We start from the raw sequence: 21353 nt of genomic DNA on the forward strand, positions 1-21353 counted from the left end.
TTGGGCGCAAACAAATATTTGTTTAGATGAAACATATATAAAAACAAAAAATACACACGCATTTGGTGGTGGTGGTGAGTTTTCTTTTATTGAAATGCGTAGAAATACCAAACACAAAAGCAAACACAGACGCGTAGATACATACAAATTCTAAAAACAAAAAATAGTGTCACACTTCTAGAAAGAAAAACAAAACAAAAAAGTAATAATTATAAAATATATAAACATCGTTGAACGCTTCTCGTTAGTTGTAAAATTAAATACGTTCTTCTCAAAAATGAACTCATCGACGGGAAATCGGCATCTGAAATCAAACGATTATATAATATAATAAAAAGGTGCATCCATATTTCAAACATATATATGTATGTATATGAAAAATGTATGAATGTTATTACGAATATTAAATGCGATTTCTTTCTTGTCCAATAAAATATTTCCAGTCAATTTTTGATTCAATTAAAAAAAAAAAATAAAAATAAAATTTCCAATTATAAAGTATATTGGGCATTTAATTTACTAAAAAGCACCATTACATTAAGAAAACACAAAACACTGATTTATTCACACACTTTACCGTCTTTACTCAACGACTGCCTTGGGAAAACTAAAGGCCAAAAGAACAAAAATAATTCATACCATTTTTTTATTTTCTAGCTAGGTTGGTTAATTGTTACAGAAAAAATGACTGATTGTGGATGAACAAATCGATACAACAACAAAGAACACACCTCTAAAGCATATACAAACTTTTTCACCCTCCCGTTGTCGCTTCTACGTCTTCTATTGCTACATACACATAGCTTTTTCTTTTGAAAAATATGGTTAGTATCGAAATGTATCTCTTGGGTCTATTCCTAAATTTCCGCAAGTTAAATGTCTGGCCCATTTTGGATTTGTCAGTTCAAAAACTGCTGTATCTGCACACGTTCCAATCATCGAGTACTCGTTCCTCCTGCAGATGGTGCGAACTAGGTATCGTCTTAAACAGCTATAAAGATCTATGCGGAACCTCTTGATGTAAATACTAAACAACTCCCTATTGCATTGTATAACACTAGGTTATACAACCTGCAATACAATATGGAGTTTTTTAGTATTTATTTCGAAAGGTTTCGGCTAAATCATTATAAGAAGTTTGATTTTTTTGTCATGTGGGTTAGGCCGTTTTGGCGCTGAGCGTTTCATATGTAGTTCAGATAGCAAAAAACCAACAAGATACCGAAAATAGGGAGGCACCGTTGTATGGGAGCTATACCATGGCCCTATGTTGGCAATTTTTAGTGGAGAAGTTTTGTGACCTCTGGGAGACTCAAATGTCTAATTATCGCTATTTTGGTCAAACATGTGCCAAAATTCTTTAAATTCTGAAAATCGGGAGGAACACATGGACCTACGTTGATAAATGTTGTTGCAGAAGTGCCGTGACTGCAGGAAAACTAAAATGTCAAATTACGGGAAGTTTAGTAAAAAATTCAGTTAAACCCTCAAAATACCGAAAATCGAGAGGTACGGTTATACGGGGGATATAACAAAACATGGACCTGTATTAACAATTTGTGTGGCCACAGGGAAGCTCAAATGTCAGAGTAGAGCTCGGTTAAAAATTGTAGCTAAAATCCTCAAAATACGAAAATCGGGGTGACTGTACCAAAAAATGTACCTATGTTGAAAATTGTTGTTTTGTGATCACTGGAAACCTCAAATGTCATATTAAAGATATGTTGTTCGGTCAACAAAAGTAGCTAAAATCATCAAAATACCCAAATTCGGGATGTACCGTCTATATATGAGAGCTGTACATGCCATAACCCTATGTTGAACATTTTTTGTGACCTCATGGAGACTCAAATTACAATTAGTGTGGTCAAAAATATAGCTTAAAATCTTTAAAATACATATATACCAAAACATAGACCTATGTATGTCGAACATTTGTAGAAAAGAAATTTTGGAAGCCTCAAATGTCGAATTACAGCAAAATATGTAATATAAAACTAGCTGGTCCGTCGTAATGAGTTTTAAGACTACTTTTTATGAACTTTATGCTTGATAATTCAAAAATAGGTATTTTCTACCTCACATCTTCGGTCATTGTCAAACCGAGGAGGATTTAAAATTTATCTACTGGTTTTGTCTGTTACCTTTCTTTTCTCTTACGGATTTTGTCGAATTTTTTCGACCATTGTTGCTGTTTAGGATTTATTATCATCCAAGTCCCCTGTTTTAATCCTAAAGCGATCTAATTATAAAATTAAAAAAATAAAATTTCTAGAAAAAAGGGGACTCGTCTTTGAAAATAAAAAGCTTCAACTTGAAATTCACAAATGCAAATTTGCAATCTTGGATGTATAAAAAGGGACTCCAAATGATGAAAATTGTCTAGCAACAACAACATCTAATATGCCTGATGATGTTAACCTAACCAGTTAACGAAACGATTGTAGCATAACGGTTGATGTGTATGTAGGACTTCGCTAGATATAAATTTTTTACTGTAATCTCCTTAGGTCATATAGCTCGATTAATAAAATAATTAAAAAAGTGGTTAAGTCGAATTCTTCCGCTTTTCATGGCTGATGGGCCGGTTAACCTCACCATTTAAGGACATTTGTAAATATATCGTTTTCCTTGATCGGGGGCGCAACCACCGTTGTCTCGAAAATTAATTTGCAAGCCGATGCACTCATAAGTTTAGCAAATATAAAACAATAGGCCCCTGAAATTCGTCTACATATACATGTCAAAGATGCCATTCAATCATGGGTTCAAGTGATCTGGCATCTTTTTAGCATCTTCATCGATGAATTTTATATGAGCGTGGACCACAAAAGATGCTATTCATTTTTGGATCCAAAGCATGTCATTTACACCAATGCTTTGGCATGTCATTTTCACCAACCCTTTGCAATGACATTATCATTACGGCGAGAGTTTTAACAACGTTGGTTGTGATTTCGAGTCTCCGACAACATCAAGCCTATTGTAAATAATTAATCTTATATATTTATATTATATATCAAGCTTTTTGTAGAAAATTAACTTATGTTGAAACTGAGGTATGGGGTATTGTAACTCGCGATCAGTTTTACTATACCATAACTTTTGACCGCATTTCGGTAAAATAAACTGTTTTAGCCCGATTCACCGAGGGGTTTCTTAAAATAATAATTTGAGCGGAAGCTGTGGTCGTACCAAGGTAAAAAAATCGGAAAAAATCGTTGAAATAAACGAGTTTCATTATGTTATTTTCCAATTAATGGTTTTACAACGCAATGTAGAGCTTTATGCTCAAAGGAGAAGTTAAAGAGCACACTTCAGAGTTGAAGTTTCTAATGTATGATTTTTTAATATATCCACTGTATCTGCCTCAAACGGATGCTGACATTTTGAAACCTGAATAACGGGATTTTTTGAATTTTTGCTTTAATCGGGACGCGCAGTTAGATTTCCCTAAAAGCTTATTATTTGATTGTAGTACTCGCGATTTCGCATTTTTGCATGTATAACATGAGGGTGTAGCCCTCACAGGATCACAGTAATCTGCGCCCAAACACGAAATTTTTGTGCGTAAATTTTTCTCAAAAACCTATTTTTTTGGTTTAAAATTTACAAACGTCTTTCGATTTCCGTGGAAACCCGCGTAAATTTAGTTTTTTTTTACGTTCTGAATCTAACAAGCCACGACGCGTAAAAATCCACCCACTAGATCGGCGGATATGATACCCCTCAAATTTCGAAAATTTGCAAAAAATTATTTTGAAAATATCGCATATTAAAACGCGTTTTGGATGTGTCAGTTCTACTTAAATAAATAGATCGATACGCGTGTTTAAACTGCGCGAAAACAGATATTTAAAAACTCTCGTAAATCCAGAGATATAATAGATTTTTTCTAAAAATTGAGTGCGATGCTACATCCACGGTTCTTGATGGATCGCATTGAAACGGCATAGAGTGATGTATTTTTTAATGGTGATTATTGAAATCGGATGCGCATAAAATGTAAATGAACTTCGCGGAAATTATGACCATTTTACTGTATTTTGCACCCTAATATGCAGCAGATGCTACATCGTGGCCGCCAAATAGAATTTGACAAACTGTACATCAAAAAAGAGGGATTGATTCGCTGTGTTTGAAAATCGGATGCGCATCATGTCCTTTTCATGATTACGCGGTTTATATGCGTCTCAAATGTTGTAATATTCAATATAACATTATTTTAACGTTATGCCACAATTGGAATTCCTTGTAATTTAATATAAGGTTCTAATAATAGTATCCAATAGGAAAACTATAAGTGAAAAATTTGTTACAACGGAATATCATCATTATTGCGTGAAATTTTGACGAAAATGCCGAAGAACTCAAAAAATTTTTCTCCAACTTTTCCTATAAAACCATAAAAAAATAAAATTAGAATAATATGATTTTAATTTTTTCGTAATATTTTCTTCGTAATTTTGCAAATAAAATGAATACTATAGCTCCAACCTTCACAGCTTAGGTCTCATTTTATTCCTCAAAATGTCTGGATGCTGTTATAATTTTTTTATATATTTTTCGTAAGTATGAGCGCCATTGTTTCAAAAATATGTTTGTAAATACGTGAAATTATTTAACAAATTTGATTTTTCGCGAATCCATTGAGACTTTGCGATTATTTTTTGCATCATCGCAAAGGGTACGAATTCAGTTAACGATAATAGGATATAAGAGCTAACTATTTTAAGCCGCGATTTTTTTAGAATTTTTTCTAATTATCATAATTAAAACGGTCATATCTTTTGCGCGCAACGATCAAAATTAGTAACGAAAACAGATTTGAAATGCTGATTTTTTTCTTAATCTATGTACCAAAAATCATTGATGTAGTATCAAAATTTTTTTTTTGATTTTTTTGAAATGGAAAAGACAATTTTAGACATTTTTCCTGATATATATATTTATATATAGAACACAAAATTAATCTCTATTGGATCGATAGAATGGGTTCAAATGCTGATGAAAAGAACGAATCTTCCACGACTTCCTTTGCATTGGTTCAAATGCTAATGAAAAGATCGGATCTTTCACGACTTCGTTTGAACCAATACAAAAGATGGCATGAAATCACGTCATCGCATGGAACCCCTTCCTTCAAATTTGGCTGGGTACCCAGCAAAATGTTCGATGCCAAAGATGTCATTCAATCATGGGTGAAAGTGATCTGGCATGTCCTCTTTTTAGCATCTTCATCGATGAATTTTATATGAGCGTGGACCCCAAAAGATGCTATTCATTTTTGGATCCAAAGCATGTCATTTACACCAATGCTTTGGCATGGCATTTTCACCAACCCTTTGCAATGACTTTATCATTACGACGAGAGTTGTAACAACGTTGGTTGTGATTTCGAGTCTCCGACAACATCAAGCCTATTGTAAATAATTAATCTTATCTATTTAGAAAAATGTGTGTAATTAAAAACACAAAATTCTTCTCTATTGGATCGATGGAATGGGTTCAAATGCTGATGAAAAGATCGGATCTTTCACGACTTCCTGGGTGCAAATGCTGATGAAAAGATCGGATCTTTTACGACTTCCTTTGCATTGGTTCAAATGCTAACGAAAAAAATCGGATCTTTCACGACATCGTTTGAACCAATTCAAAAGAAATCACGTCATCGCATGGAACCCATTCCTTCAAATTTTGCTGGGTATGTATATAGCATTTTGGACCACGGGACATTCCTGAACATTTTCTGAAAATCGCATGAAATTAGGTTCAGTAGTAGTAGTAGTATATACTGAAACCGATATAATCATATGTTTAGCTTATACATATAGCGTTTAAAAGAAAGGCGTGGGGAAGGTAATGAATATACATAAAAACGGCAAATATTGAGTTTTTGCTGTAAATTTGATGGAAATCGGTTCAGTAGTATCGGAGATATAACATATTTAAAAAAAGGCGTGGTCGGGTATTTAGGCTCCAAAGGAGTACCTAGATTGTAGATTAATCCGTAAATTTTTAAAACGATATATGTATGAGTAATTTCTGCAAATATGGCGTTTTTTTTAATATCGTATAGGGAAGGTACCCCGCCCCCTCTGGAGTTCAATAAAATATGCAGCCTGTTTTCAGGGCATGGGCGTGGTGAAACTTTTTTTCATAAAAGCGTAAGTTGGGTTATGAGGGCATTTGATTCTTTTTCATAAAGATATGCCTTTTTTAAATATCGCAAAGGGAAGTACCCCGTCCCCTGCGAAGTTCAAGAAAATATCCATCCTATATTCAACTTTTCAGGAAAATCGGTTCTGTAATTTTGTAGATGTAACATGCAAATTAATTTCCAAACCGATACATTCGTAATTATTGAAAATATAGCATTTAAATAGGGTATAGGGGAAGTACCCCGCCCCTTCCGAAATTCAACAAAATATGTAGCCTATTTTCACCGGGTGCCATCCATGTGCATTCCGTGACAATTTCAGAAAAATCGGTTCAGTAGTTTTTGTAGAAAAGATACAAATTGAAAAAGTGGGCGTACAAGTGGGCGTGGTAAAAGTTTCTTTGCATATAAACCTAAGTCGGGTTATGCCGAACATTTCACAAATATAATTATCCAAATCGGTCCAGCCGTTCTCAATTGCTGCCATTACCAACGAACAACATTTGATTTTTATTTATAAAAATGTACCTAAAACCCGAAAAAATACCGAAACTCAGGAGCTACCGTTATATGGGGGCTGTACCAATACCAAAATAGACCATATTCGAACGTGAACTGCCGATGGAAAAAAGGAAAATGGGGTAAAAATTGTTTTTAGCTCAATTTTTGTGGACGCTAGAATGATTACAACACGCGGATTGAAAGACATGGCTATATCGACTCAGAATTTTATCCTGGTCAAGAACATATATACATATTATAGTATTAATGATAATTTCAATTCGTTACCAAGGGAAAAACAAGCCTTATATACCCTCCATACTATGGTGAAGGGTAGAACAATTCTATTGACCTAGGTTAGGGTTAGGATAGGTTCGGGGATGTGCAGCCACTAATTTGAGACTGCGTCACTCGGAGACCTTCCGGTCCATTGTGATTATCCGGGGGAAAAATGAGGGATGTGCTGTACAGAAAAGAAAAGATAGAGAAAAGAGTCAAAAAATAAAAAGGAAGCTATGAAAGTATAAAAGAAGTAATTGAGTAGATATTTTTAGAAGGGAAAAATAGTTTTAAAGAAGAAAAAGTTTGGGTGGTGATGGTTGGTAGAATATTTGAAATACGGTTCACGTGCTCACGTTGCGCTGTCCCAGCCACTTCAAATTACTGATGATGCTGTAGATTACAGCAGGTTCCACAGTTGAATAGAAGGTTAGACACGGTGGAAAGTGAACACCCACTAATCTATGCCGCATACGAGCATGGGCTGGACATCGACACATGAGGTGCTCGATCGTCTCCATCTCCTCCTCATCCTCACAGAGTCTGCAATAGTCAGTAACATCATCATCCCATTTGATGGTAAAGACCCTGATATAGCAGTGTCCAGTGATAACTCCCGTCATTACTCTAACTTCAGCTTTACTCAGATTCAACAGAGAATTAGTTCTTTTGACTGACAGAGACGGCCAAATGGATTTTGACACAATGCACCTAGGTTCATTATGCCATAATTCACTGGCTCCTTCGTCGGAGAACATTTCGATTCTTTGGAAAAAGTGACAAATGGGTGGTTTGATGGAGTCAGCGATTGCTAGATCTGTAGCGTTCCCAAGGCTGTTCTACACTTAAGGACGAGATCGGACTTGATGTTGCAAGATTTGATGACTTTAAGAGCCGCTTGACTATCAAAAAGATAGTCACCGGTTCAAAGTTTCTGCACCCAAACTTTTTATGAATTCCGCTGCCTTCTAAATCGCGAAGATTTTACGCCAGCCCTCGTACCTTCCTCCATCTTGGAACCGTCTGTACAAAAAGCCAGACAGTCCAGAGGGGGGTTACTGCGGTTCCAGTCGTCTCTACTAAGTATAACGACATCTATATCGTCAAATCTCAGGACTGGTGATATATAGTCGCTCAGTTTTCCACGTTGGTTCACATTGATACCTGATTCATTCATGATATATCCATGCCCATAGGCACAACCGCGCCAGAGATTCTGTTCATGTAGCCTTAGGGCACTACGAGTTGCCTGAGACATAATGCTGAGACTCAGAGGTCTTATGTTCGGCATTGCGTTCAGAGCAGCTTGGTATGTGCTCCTGGTGGCTCCAGTTATGAGAATCGCTGCAGCTCTTTGCACCTTATCTAGTTTGCTGGATGTCGATTTTTGGCGCAGCGAGTGCCACCAAACAAGAGAACCATAGGATAAGATGGGTCTAACCATGGTGTTATACAACCAGTGTATAATCGATGGGTTTAGACCACAACTATTCCCAATAGAATTCTTGCATGAATAAAGTGCAATCAGTCCTCTCTTCGTCCGCTCCTCAGCTTTCCTGTTCCATCGCAATTGACAGTCAAGGATTGTACCAAGGTACTTTGCCTCGGGCGAGAGCTGAAGCTGCACTCCATGCAGTGTTGGTGGAACAAATACGCCGAGCTTACGCTTCCTCGTGACCATTACCAGTTCTGTCTTAGTTGGGTTTACTCCAAGGCCGTTAGCCTTAGCCCAGCGTGACAGCGTCTATAAGGCTCCTTGCATAAGCTCCGAAATGGTTGACGGAAACTTACCGGAAATAAGTAGTACTACGTCGTCCGCATAGGCAACAACTTTGATACCTTGATTATCCAGCTCCGTCAGAATATTGTTTATAACAAGTAGCCACAGTAATGGTGAGATCACTCCACCCTGGAGAATGCCTCTAGTTACTGTTTTCCTAATTATTGTCTCCCCAATATGGGAGTTTATAATTCAGCTTTTTAGCATATTATTTACCCAACAAGTTAGGGTTTTAGGTGTGTTAACTTTTTTAATTGAGAGGTTTATGGATTCAAGTTCTACGTTGTTGAAAGCTCCTTCCATGTTCCTCTCAATGAAACCTACCACCTCATGCAAAGCAGACTCCACAGATTTGCTTTGATATATGCTTGCTGCGAGTTGCTTATAGAGGTGGTGTCTACGTGACTCCTTATCTCCAGATCGATCAGTCGTTCGAAAGTCTTAAAAAGCAAGGATGATAAGCTAATGGGTCTGTAGTTCTTTGATGCAGAGTGACTAGGTTTCCCTCTACTGACCTAAAATACATTTCAGATACTTAGACTTATTGTTCGTCTATGGAATAAGTCGAAGTCCCTGAAATGTATTTTAGGTCAGCAGATTTTTTCTACCCTCCAGCATAGTATGGAGGGTATATATATAAGGTTTGTTTTTCCGTTTGTAACGCATTGGAATTATCAATTCATGTCTAAATCGTGCTGGAATAGAAAACTTAATATACCCTCCACGAGAACGTGGATCACGATAACCGTCATATACCTAAAATTATTATTTTTGGCCTAATTACCGTTCGACGTCATTTGTGGGTTTTTTTGAACCATCCACGTTTTCTGGAACATTCATTCAATCAAACAACTGCGTAATTTCAATTAATATTTTGCTTCCCACACGATAATAGTATCTGTAAATGCCTTTAAATTGTTTTTTGTATTATGCAGTTTAAAAATATCAGTGCGAAAGGTCAATATTTAGGTGGAAACGACATTGACGAAGCCCGAAGTACGTAATTATAATCCTACTCATTTTCATTTTAATTATCAGATCTTAAAATCGTCATTTTTCCTATCGTTTGTTGTAATGGACTAAACCACAATGTTATTGATGGTGGGATGTACATTGTCATTTCCCGGTAAAGCCAAAAGAAATTTAATATTTTAAAACAACGATTTTTTTGCTCATCATAATAATATGTTGTCTATTAAAAACATTTCACTGTATTTGACGTCAGCAACATGTAATTTTCCCAGAATATTTACTTCAACAAAATTGGTGTAGGTGCGGCAACATAAGGAGCAGCAGCGGTAGCATAATATGGTGCTGTGGCGGCAGCATAATATGGAGCTGTGGCACCAGCTACATAAGGAGAAGCAGCTACGTAAGGTGCAGTATAGGCAGCAGGGAATGCAGCCGTGTGGGCAATGCTATGAGCATTGTAGCTGGAAGCATAGGGAGCAATATATGCGGCACTACCCACAACAGCGCCAGCTGGAGCAGTATACGCCAAAGGGGCTGAGTAGGCCAATGGACCAACTACAGCTGGTTTTGCAGCAGTTGCAGCCAGAAGGCCAAAGAAGCAAATAACAATCTATAAAATATTTGATGAAAAAAAAAACACATAAACGAAAACAAAAATTAGCAACTTACTCGGCATCATAAGAATTTATCCCTTAATGAGCAATTACTCTTTTAATTCAGAATGTACTTACAAATTTGAACATGTTGCTGTTGTTGTTGTTGTTGGTGGTGTTTATTGACTTTTATTTTTACCCACAAGTTAAGCGTTAATTGTTTTGACTACTGTCTTATTTCTTTAGGCCTCCTCCGTATTTATACATGCCACAACACAACACACAACGAGAATGGCTAGCGCTTGGCCATGGTTAATTGAGTTTATTTGACGCATTAAATGAGGCGATTTTCTTGGCTCATATTATAAACGGCCAAGTGACCAATAAGTCAGAGGCCATCATCACAACGACCGCAATCATTGTAATTAAAATTCTTCTCATGCACACAATAATGAATATAATATGTTCGCTGGCCTGTGGGTATCGCTGGCGAATGTGCGGCCGGCCAATCGGTCGGTCAGCTTGATGTTAATGTTGTGCTGCATAGCCAGCCATCAGTAATCATTGACAATACATCCCGCCACACTGTTGTTACCACCCCTCATTATTATAAGAATATCCACCCACACTGTCTTGTTGAGGCAATAATGAAAATGGTCATTATTACACACGGTGCTCTTGAAACAATTTTAAATGGAAGGTGCTTACACCTCGGAAATTTTTGCGGTTTCTGAAACTACAATGTTTATAGATGAGAACAATCAAAAAACCAAAAAAATCGCCGGAGCGCTTTTTAAATAAATCGCGATTTAAGTTGAAATTTTTAGGGGTTGTTTAGGTTTTCGCGATTTTGCTTAGAAACCGCATTTCCTATCAAAATGGGACTAAAACAAATATTGTAGCTATGAAAATTCTCTACCAGATTGACCTTTATGGTATTTTCGTAGTTTTTACCATTTTTGAGATATAGAAGTTCAACTTGGGACAATGCACTGACTGTATCGCCCCCTTATAAAACAATGCCATGTAGGGTGCGCCTTAACTAACTTTTGATGAAAATCGCTTACACAGGGAAAGTTTTTGTGAATTCTGAATCAGCAGTGTTCATAGATGAGAAAAATCCAAAAACAAGAATAAATCGCTGTAGGGATTTTTAAATAAATCGCGGTAAAAATTCACATTTTTAGGTGCTTTTTAGGTTTTTACGATTTTGCTTGAAAACCGCAAGTCCAATCGAAATGGAGCTAAAAAAAAAGTTGTAGCTATCAAAATTCTCAAGGGGAATGGCGTTTATCATTTGTTCCCAGCTTGTACCATTTTTGAGATAAGGAAGCTCAGTTTACATTTTTAGTTTTTTTTGTTAGGGTTTCGCGAATTTGCTTGAATACGGTAAGTCGTATCGACATGTGACCTGAGAAAATCTTAAAGCTGTGAAAATTCTCTACAAGACTGGCTTAAGTAACTTATCCTTAGTTGTAAAATTTTTTTAGATATATAAGTTTAAGTTGGGAATTTGCAGTCATGACATTGTTTTATAAGGGGGCGATACAGAATTGAATTGAATTTGAATTGTCCCAATTTGAACTTCTATATCTCAAAAACGGTAAAACCGACGAGAATATCATAAAGGTCAATCTTGTAGAGAATTTTCATATCTACAACATTTGTTTTAGTCCCATTTTGATAGGAAATGTGGTTTCTAAGCAAAATCGCGACAGCCTAAACAACCCCTAAAAATGTCAACTTAAATCGCGATTTATTTAAAAAGCGCTCCGGGGATTTTTTTTGTTTTTTGATTGTTCTCATCTATAAACATTGTAGTTTCAGAAACCGCAAAAATTTCCGAGGTGTTAGCACCTTCCATTTAAAAATGTTTCAAGAGCACCGTGTACATAAAGTGCGATTATCGTAATTCTTGGATATAAGCACATATCACTCATTTAACTAAAGAGTATCATAAGTCGAAAAAGTCTACTTAGGCGGGAAGACACTTTATAATGATTGCAGAATTTTGAATTGCAAACTGACACAACTAACAATGACGTTAAGTTTCACTTGGCCAAAATTTGTATACCCTATACAATAACAAGTAAAAAGTCATTAAGTTCGGCCGGGCCGAACTTTTTATACCCTTCACCATAAAATAGTCTTAATTAAAATGGAATAATTAGGGTCCTTTCACAATTTTAGGTGGAAGAACTTTTCGACAATGGATAGACTCCTAATGCCTCCCACTAGTGCTTAAATTACACTGTGAACACAAATGTTGGGGCAGAGATAATTCCTTTTGGAGATGAAAGCCCTTGGTGTGTGTATATTAAAAACCCCGAAGGACAAATGCGCCGTGAGTCGAACTTCCGCGTTATGGCGTGATGAAGTTTTTGCAAGAGACCCTGTAAGCCATTATGAATTAGCATTATATCTTTGTTTGTTGTTTTTGTAGAGCACTTAAGCAACAGTGAACAAAGATATTACGCTAATTCCTGATGGCCCACAGGGTCTCTAACAAAAATTTCATAACGCCATAACGCGGAAGTTCGACTCACGGCGGATCTGTCCTTCGGGGTTCATAGTATACTCACAAAGGCCTTTCTTCCCCAAGAGGAATTTTCCGTGCCCCAGACTTTCACCTCCATTTTGTTGCAGAGTGTTATGTAATCTAATCTAAAAAATGTATTCAGCTAGGTGAAAAGTACCACCTACGGGGCTATATCAAAGAGTCAACCTATTTTTAATTTTTTGGAGGAAAAGTTTTATAGCTGCAGGGAACTTCAAGAGTCAAATTGAGGGTAGTTTCATCAAAACAATGTAGACCCTCAAAAATGAACCCATGTTGACAAATTTTAGTGAAGAAATTTCGTGGCCACTAAAAATTCCCGAAAATCGGGAGGTACAGTTATATGGGGGGATATACCAAAACATGAACCTATATTATCGATTATTTTTGAATACACAAAATTGTAGCTAAAATTCTCAAAATACCGATCATTACAGCTAGTTCAGTTAAAAATTGCAGCTAAAATTCTCAAAATACCGAAAATCGGGAGATACCGTTATATGGGGGCTATAACAAAACATGGACCTAGGTTGACGATGTTTCGTTGGAGATGTTTTATGACCACTGAGAACTTCAAATGTCAAATTACAGCTATTTCGGTTAAAAACTGTAGATAAAATTCTCAAAATACCGAAAATCGGGAGGTACCGATATGTGGGGGCTATACCAAAACATGGACCTATGTTGACGATGTTTCGTGGAGATGTTTCATGACCACTGAGAACCTCCAATGTCAAATTACAGCTAGTTCGGTTAAAAATTTTAACTAAAATGCTCAAAATACCGAAAAACGGGAGGTACGGTTATAAGGGGGCCATACAAAAACATGGACCTATGTTGACGATGTTTGTGGAGATGTTTTATGACCACTGAGAATCTCAAATGTCAAATTGCAGATAGTTCGGTTACAAATTGTGGCTAAAATTCCCAAAATACCGAAAATCGGGAGGTACCGTTATATGGGGGCTATACCAAAACATAGACCTATGTTGACGATGTTTGGTAGAGATATTTCATGACCACTGAGAACCTCAAATGGCAAATTACAGCTAGTTCGGTTAAAAATTTTAGCTAAAATTCTCAAAATACCGATAATCGCGAGGTACCGATATATGGGGGCTATACCAAAACATGGACCTATGTTGACGATGTTTCGTAGAGATATTTCACGACCACTGAGAACCTCAAGTGTCAAATTGCAGATAGTTCGGTTAAAAATTGTGGCTAAAATTCTCAAAATACCGAAAATCGGGAGGTACCGTTATATGGGGTCTATACCAAAACATGGACCTATGCCCATATCCTTTGAGATATAAGTTTGTTGATCACTAGGAACCCTAAGTGCCAAATTATAGCTAATTCAGTCTGCAAATGTGGCGAAGAACGTAAAAATACCTCAAATCCGGAGGTACCGTTATATGGTATATACCAAAGAGTGGACCGATATAGCCCATCTTCGAACTTGACCTGCCTATGGAAAAAAGACCCTCGGGTGCAAAATTTCAGCACTCTATCTCAATTATTGCGAACGCTAGAGTGATTACAACAGACGGACAGACAGACGGACATGGCTAGATCGTCTTAGAATTTTATCCTGATCAAGAATATATATACTTTATAGGGTCGCAAGTGATTACTTCGATGTGTTACAAACGGAATGACAAACTTAATATACCCTCCATACTTTGGTGGAGGGTATAAAAATAACACTATGCAACACTGAAAATGTAAACAACTTCTACACGGTGCTCTTGAAACAATTTTAAATGGAAAGTGCTTACACCTTGGAAGTTTTTGCGGATTCTGAAACTACAATGTTCATAGATGAGGAAAATCAAAAAACAAAAAAAAAATCGCCGGAGCGCTTTTTAAATAAATCGCGATTTAAGTTGAAAATTTTAGGGGTTGTTTAGGTTTTCACGATTTTGCTTAGAAACCGCAAGTCCTATCAAAATGGTAATAACGAAAATGTTGTAGCTATGAAAATTCTCTACAAGATTGACCTTTAAGGTATTCTCGTCGGTTTTACCGCCCCCTTATAAAACAATGTCAATACTGCAAATTCCCAACTTAAACTTATATATCTAAAAAAATGTTACAACTTAGGATTAGTTAGTTACGCCAGTCTTGTAGAGAATTTTCACAGCTTTAAGATTTTCTCAGGTCCCATATCGATAAGACTTACCGTATTCAAGCAAAATCGCGAAACCCTAACAAAAAAACCTAAAAATATAAACTGAGCTTCTTTATCTTAAAAATGGTACACGCTGGGAACAAATGATAAACGTCAATCCTCTAGAGAAATTTTACAGCTGCAACATTTTCTTTAGTTCCATTTCGATTGGACTTGCGGTTTGCAAGCAAAATCGTGAAAACCTAAAAATGTGAATTTTGACCGCGATTTATTTAAACATCCCAACAGCGATTTTTTCTTGTTTTTGGATTTTTCTCATCTATGATCATTGCTGTTTCAGAATTCACTAAAACTTCCCCCGTGTAAGCGGTTTTCATCAAAAGTTAGTTAAGGCGCAACCTTCATGACATTGTTTTATAAGGGGGCGATACAGTCAGTGCATTGTCCCAATTTGAACTTCTATATATAAAAAATGGTAAAAACTACGAAAATACCATAAATGTCGATCTTGTAGATAATTTTCATAGCTACAACATTTTCTTTATTCCCATTTCGATAGGACTTGCGGTTTCTAAGCAAAATCGTGAAAACCTAAACAACCCCTAAAAATGTCAACTTAAATCGCGATTTATTTAAAAAGCGCTCCGGCGATTTTTTTTTTTGTTTTTTTTTTTATTTTTTCTCATCTATAAATATTGTAGTTTCAGAATCCGCAAAAATTTTCGAGGTGTAAGCACCTTCCATTTAATATTGTTTCAAGAGCACCGTGTCTAGTATGCATTTTTTGAAAGTACATATTGCGACTACAAAAGCCCTAGTAGGGTTTAACATGTCAGATCCAGTTCGGATTTTATGGCCTCATCTAAACCGGGCTAAAACTACAATTTCTTGCATTTATCGGGCCTTTATCTCAGAAACAAATAGTAGTTTGGCCTTGCTGTCTTTGGCAATATTGTAGCCCTAAACTAGTAGAACTTAACTTTTGAACAGACTACGTAAGAAAAATTCCATCTGGGGCATCAAAATCGATAAAATGTAGAAAATTTCACCTAATTTCTGAAATTCTGGTCAGTATCAGCTAAACTATTGGGAGTTGAAACTAGTAATCATTTGCAAAAATCTTCCAAATAGAGTTCTCAGCAATTCATCAGAACATTCTGAAACTCTAAAATGCTTACTTCATGTTGTTTCAACGGCATTTTGCATCATATCTTTTAAAACACGTAGTTCACACCAACAGTTTATTCTCGCATTTCGGATTTCACCACATTATTGACATATTTACTAAATCGACGTTTACAAATATACTGAAAACAACGCGATAAAGTCATTTAACAACAATGACATGTTCTAAAGAGTTATGTATTACATTCCTGCGAATATTTTTCCAAAAGAAAACATTAAGAAAAAATTAACGGTTTTGGAGATATGGTGCCAAATGTATACAAATTATGGAAATGTTCGATATTTTATAAAATTTGAGGCAATAAATGCATTTTTTCGAGTTCATTATTTCTACAAATTTTTTTGTTCTTGCCCTTATGTACTAATTTGCTTTAGGGGTGAGATAAAGATGCACATAGGTTTCAGAGATATAGCCCAGAATTGCTTTAAAAAGACAATATTTAACCATGTTTAGATGGGGCCATACAATTTTTTTTTTGTCGTTTGGGTCTGTACTTTCAAAAAATCCTCAGCTCAAATTGTTTGCGCAAGATTACCTTAAAAACGTTGCACAGTGTAATTGAAAACATATTTCAGCAATATCGGTTGAATGATGTGGCTGAAACTTAAACAAGTGAGCCAAGGCTACAGTCGGGTCGGGGCCGACTATGTGATACCCTACACCACTACCCCTGTTCATAAGCTTTTGACTAATAAAATTCAAAATATTAAAATTGGGATAGCTTAGCGCCTTTGCTCTGAATGTCTACATTAACACAGGTCAATTTTTTGAAACGCATTTAAGTGCATCTACAGTACAACCCAAATAAAAAATGGAAAAGTGGGATGTATGCCAACCATCAATAGGCTTCTTTCTGTGTTAGACCCCCATCAACCCCCAAAATTTCGTGAGGATCCGATCAAAATTTCGTAGTTTGATTGCACAAAAATGGAAAAAGGGATGCATTACCGACTATTGCGATATCTCTGTTGTTTGACCACCTATGACAACCTACTTCACATCGTTGTAAAGGTGATATTTTCTACTTTCCTTGCCAGGTTTTGCTTTCGATATACCCCCTACAGAAGGGAGATATTAACTTTGAAATAAAACGTTGGCCTTTTTTCCAAATATTTTTGTTTGTCACATTCCTACCCCTGAATAATATCCGACCATTATCAAAATCAAAAGGTTTTTCCTCTTTGGGACCCCCAATAACACCCAAAATTTCGTGACGATCCAATTAAAATTGCGACCTGTAGCGTGATTTCCAAAATAGTGGAAAAATGGGATGTATTACCGACTATTGCGATATCTCCGTTATTTGGATACCTACGCCAACATGCTTTACATCATTGTAATGATCGGATTTTTTACTTTCATTGTCAGACTTTGCTTTTGGAAGGTCCGGAACCAAAGCTGTGATATTCGTCATTATTATTAAAATCGCAAAAATGAAAAGTTGTGTTCTATTAGCGGCTTTTGCGATATATTCGTTGTTTGATCACCTACGAGAACCTACTTTACATAATTAGAAAGGCGATATTTTCTACTTTCATGGCCAGGTTCTGCTTTTGGTATACCCCATATTGAAGCTGAGATATTCGCTTTGGAAAAAAACGTTGTCTTTCTCTCCAAATAAGTTTTTTGCCCATTACGACCCTAAATATTATCCGACCATCACCAAAGTCAATAGGCTTCTTCCCCTCCGGGACCCCCATCAACATCCAAAATTTCGTGACGATCCGATCAAAATTGCGACCTGTAGCGTGATTACAAGGTTTAGATGGACAGACGGACAGACGGACGGACGGACGGACTGACGGACGGACACACATAGCCAGATCGACTCAGCTCGTCGAGACATTCATTTTGGTATATATAAGTATGGGTCTACGCCCATTATTTCGATGCGTTACAAACTTTTTGGCCAAAACCAACTTATAATACCCTCCCCACATAGTGGTGTAGGGTATAAAAATTCTGAAAATCAGGAGTTCGCGTCCTATGGAGACTATATGAAGACTTAGACCATTACCGACAATTCTTTGCAGGAAAGGTAGAAAAGGAAATTTCAGTTGGGTAATGTGGCTAAAATAGTCAAATACCTAAAATCGGAAGGTACCGTATACCGACAAATTTCAGGTAGAAAGTTTTATGCCCCCAACAAAGACTAAGTACCAAATCTCTGCCTTTTCGGTAGAAATGTTTTTTACCTCAAATGGAAATTTTAATACCAAAATCCAGTCATTTCGGTGGAATATTGAGGCCACAAACATCAAAACACCCAAAATCGGGAGGTATCGTTCTATGGGGGCTATGTGAAGATGTAGACTCATATCGACAAAGTTCAGGTGGAAAGTTGTATACCCCCAACGAAGACTAAGTACCAAATTTCAGCCACTACAAAATACCGAAAATCAGGGGGTACCGTTCAATCTAAACCTGGACCTAAACTGAAAAATTGCAGGTGGTAAGTTTTAAACGCCCAACGAGAACTAACTACCAAATCTTAGCCATTTTGGTGGGATGTTGAGGCCACAATCTTCAAAATTTCGAAAATCGGGAGTTACCATTCTATAGAGGCTATAGAAAGACGTGGAGCTTTGCCGACAAATTTCAGGTGTAAAGTTTTATTCCCCCTAACGAAGACTAAGTACTAAACTTCAGACATTTCAGTGGGATATTGAGGCCACAACCTTAAAAATATCGAAAATCGGGAGGTACCGTTCTATAGAGGCTATATGAAGACGTGGATCTTTGCCGACAAATTTCAGGTATAAATTTTTAAACCCCCAACGAAGACTAAGTACTAAATTTCAGACCTTCAAAATACCGAAAATCATGAGGTACCGTCCTATGGGAGCTATGTGAAGACGTGGATCTATACCGACAAAGTACATAGTGGAATGTTTTATACCCCCAACAAAGACTAAGTACCAAATTTCACCCATTTCAAAATACTGAAAATCGGGGGGTACCATTTAATGAGAGCTATATGAAGACGTGGAAATAACTGACAAATTTCAGGTGGAAAGTTTTATACGCTCAACGAAGAATTAGTACCAAATCTCTATTCAGTGGGACCTATACCGACAAATTTCAGGCGAAAAGTTTTATAGCCCCAACGAAGTCTAAATACCAAATTTCAGCTATTTCGGTGGGATATTGAGCCCTCAACCTGCAAAATACCCAAGATCAGGAGTAACCGTTCTATAGGGCCTATATGAAGACGTGGAGCTGTACCGACAAATTTCAGGCAGAAAGTTTTATACCCCCAACGAATACCGAGAAACAAAGTTACAAGCAGAAAAATATATGTTAGAAATATGTTTGGATCCAAACAAATATTTGTTTTGGACCGACTGCAAACAAATATATGTTTCGATCCAAACATAATTTGTTTGTGTCCAAACAAATATATGTTTGCAACATTTTGTAACATATCTCAAATTAATATGTTTGAGTACCAACATATTTTTTATGTTAGAACATATTTTTATAGCTGGAGAGGATTTGTGTCAAAGAGAGTAACAACAGAGTTCTCGCAGCTGCGTAATGCTGGTTTATAACAGACATGACCAAAAAGAAAATTCAAAATATTGGCAACTTATAACAGTGTGTTAGTAAGTTTGTATTCACGCAAGCTATAAAACAATAACAAATCAAAACATTTGTTCTCTTTCTGTGCATTCGGGTCGTGTGTGTGTAAATTGCCGAAAATCATCGGCACCGCCGTGCCAAAGAAGAACACATTTGGTTTATAATAAAGAGCTGTGTGCATGGTGTAATGCGGAAAACACGTGTGTTTCGTGCTTTGTTGTTCTTAACCGACGTAGCAAGCGAAAGGAAAAGAAAAAAATGCTATTAATTATGTTGGTCTTTTTTCATCAGTGTTTTAGAGAACATCGTGGAGTAAAGACGGTAAAGTGAGTTAATAAATCAACCGATTTCCCGCTGATGATTTCAACTTTGAAGAAAATGTGTTTTATTTCACAACTAAGAAGAAGCGTTCAACGATGTTTCTATATAATTTTTCTTTTTAAAAGTGCGCCTTTTTATAATTTATTTCATTCAGTTTTTCTTTTATTAAAGTGGAATTGGAATTTTGTATGTACCTATGTGTTTTTGTTGCTTTGCTTTTTTTCTATGCTTTTCAATAAAAAAAAAACCCATTTATAAATGTGTTTACATGGTAGAAATAGCCAGTGAGCGCTTGCTGAGAACAAGTGAGCATACATTTCAATGTGTTTCACATTGACATTTACGCTCCCTTGCTCTCAGAAAGCGTCCACTGGTGCATGTGTTTGTTTTTTGTGGCTTTTGGGTTTGTATATTTGTTTGCAGGACCCAAACATATGTTATGTTTAGGACTGCTTGCAAACAAATATATGTTTGCTGCAAAATATGTTTGGGACATATGTTAAAGAGACCATTTTTTTCTGTGTGTAGGTATTTTAACGGTTTTGGCCACAATATACCACTGAATTATGGTAAAAACCGTTAAAATACTGAAAATCGCGAGGTACTGTTCTATAGGGGTTGTATGAATACGTAGATCTACACCTACAGATTTCAGGTGGAAAGTTTTACACCCCTAACGAAGACTAAAATATCAAATTTCAACCATTTCGGTGGAATATTGAGACAACAACCTTAAAAATACCGAAAATCCGGAAGAACCGTTCTATGTGGGCTATAACGTGGGCCGATATGGCTTATTTTCAATACCAAAAATCCTAGGGGTAAAATAAACTTCATATCAAATTAAAAAGCTCTATCATAAATATTGCGAGCTGTATCTTGATTTCAATAGGCAGACGGACGAACGGATATGGTTGTATGAACTTAGAATTGTATGCTGGTCCGACAAATATTTCCATGTCTTACAAACAGATAGAAAATGTTATTATACCCTCCATATTATGGTGGACATAGATTATTGCTACCGTGGTGCAATGGGTTCGATTCCCCGGCTAGGCAACATCAAATTTTCAACGGTGGCAAAATACCCCTCAGTAATGTTGGCGAATTTCCTGAGTATCTCAGCCATGTAAAACATCTCTACATGTGGTGTCTTAGGACACGCCGTTCGGACTCGGCGATAAACTGTGCCATATCATTGAGCTAATATAGGGTTTTGGGTAGGGAAATCCCGCACCGGGAATTCCCGGGAATTCTCGGTTTTTTGGTTACGGGATTTTCCCGGGAA

The 21353-nt window shown here is 36.6% G+C and overlaps 1 protein-coding gene across 1 annotated transcript; it reads right to left on the minus strand.

The window, feature by feature from the left end:
• Positions 1-9896: 9896 nt before the first annotated feature.
• Positions 9897-10553, minus strand: LOC141403542 (uncharacterized). Its single transcript, XM_073986114.1, has 2 exons — positions 10424-10553; positions 9897-10302 (listed from the first exon to the last, which is right to left on the minus strand). The coding sequence occupies exons 1-2, from the start codon at positions 10433-10435 to the stop codon at positions 9970-9972; spliced, it is 345 nt and encodes a 114-aa protein (XP_073842215.1). The 5' UTR covers positions 10436-10553; the 3' UTR covers positions 9897-9969.
• Positions 10554-21353: the final 10800 nt, after the last annotated feature.

Source organism: Musca autumnalis, unplaced genomic scaffold (assembly GCF_047663935.1).
Source record: "Musca autumnalis isolate F117 unplaced genomic scaffold, ASM4766393v1 scaffold_4, whole genome shotgun sequence".
Classification (NCBI taxonomy): domain Eukaryota; kingdom Metazoa; phylum Arthropoda; class Insecta; order Diptera; family Muscidae; genus Musca; species Musca autumnalis.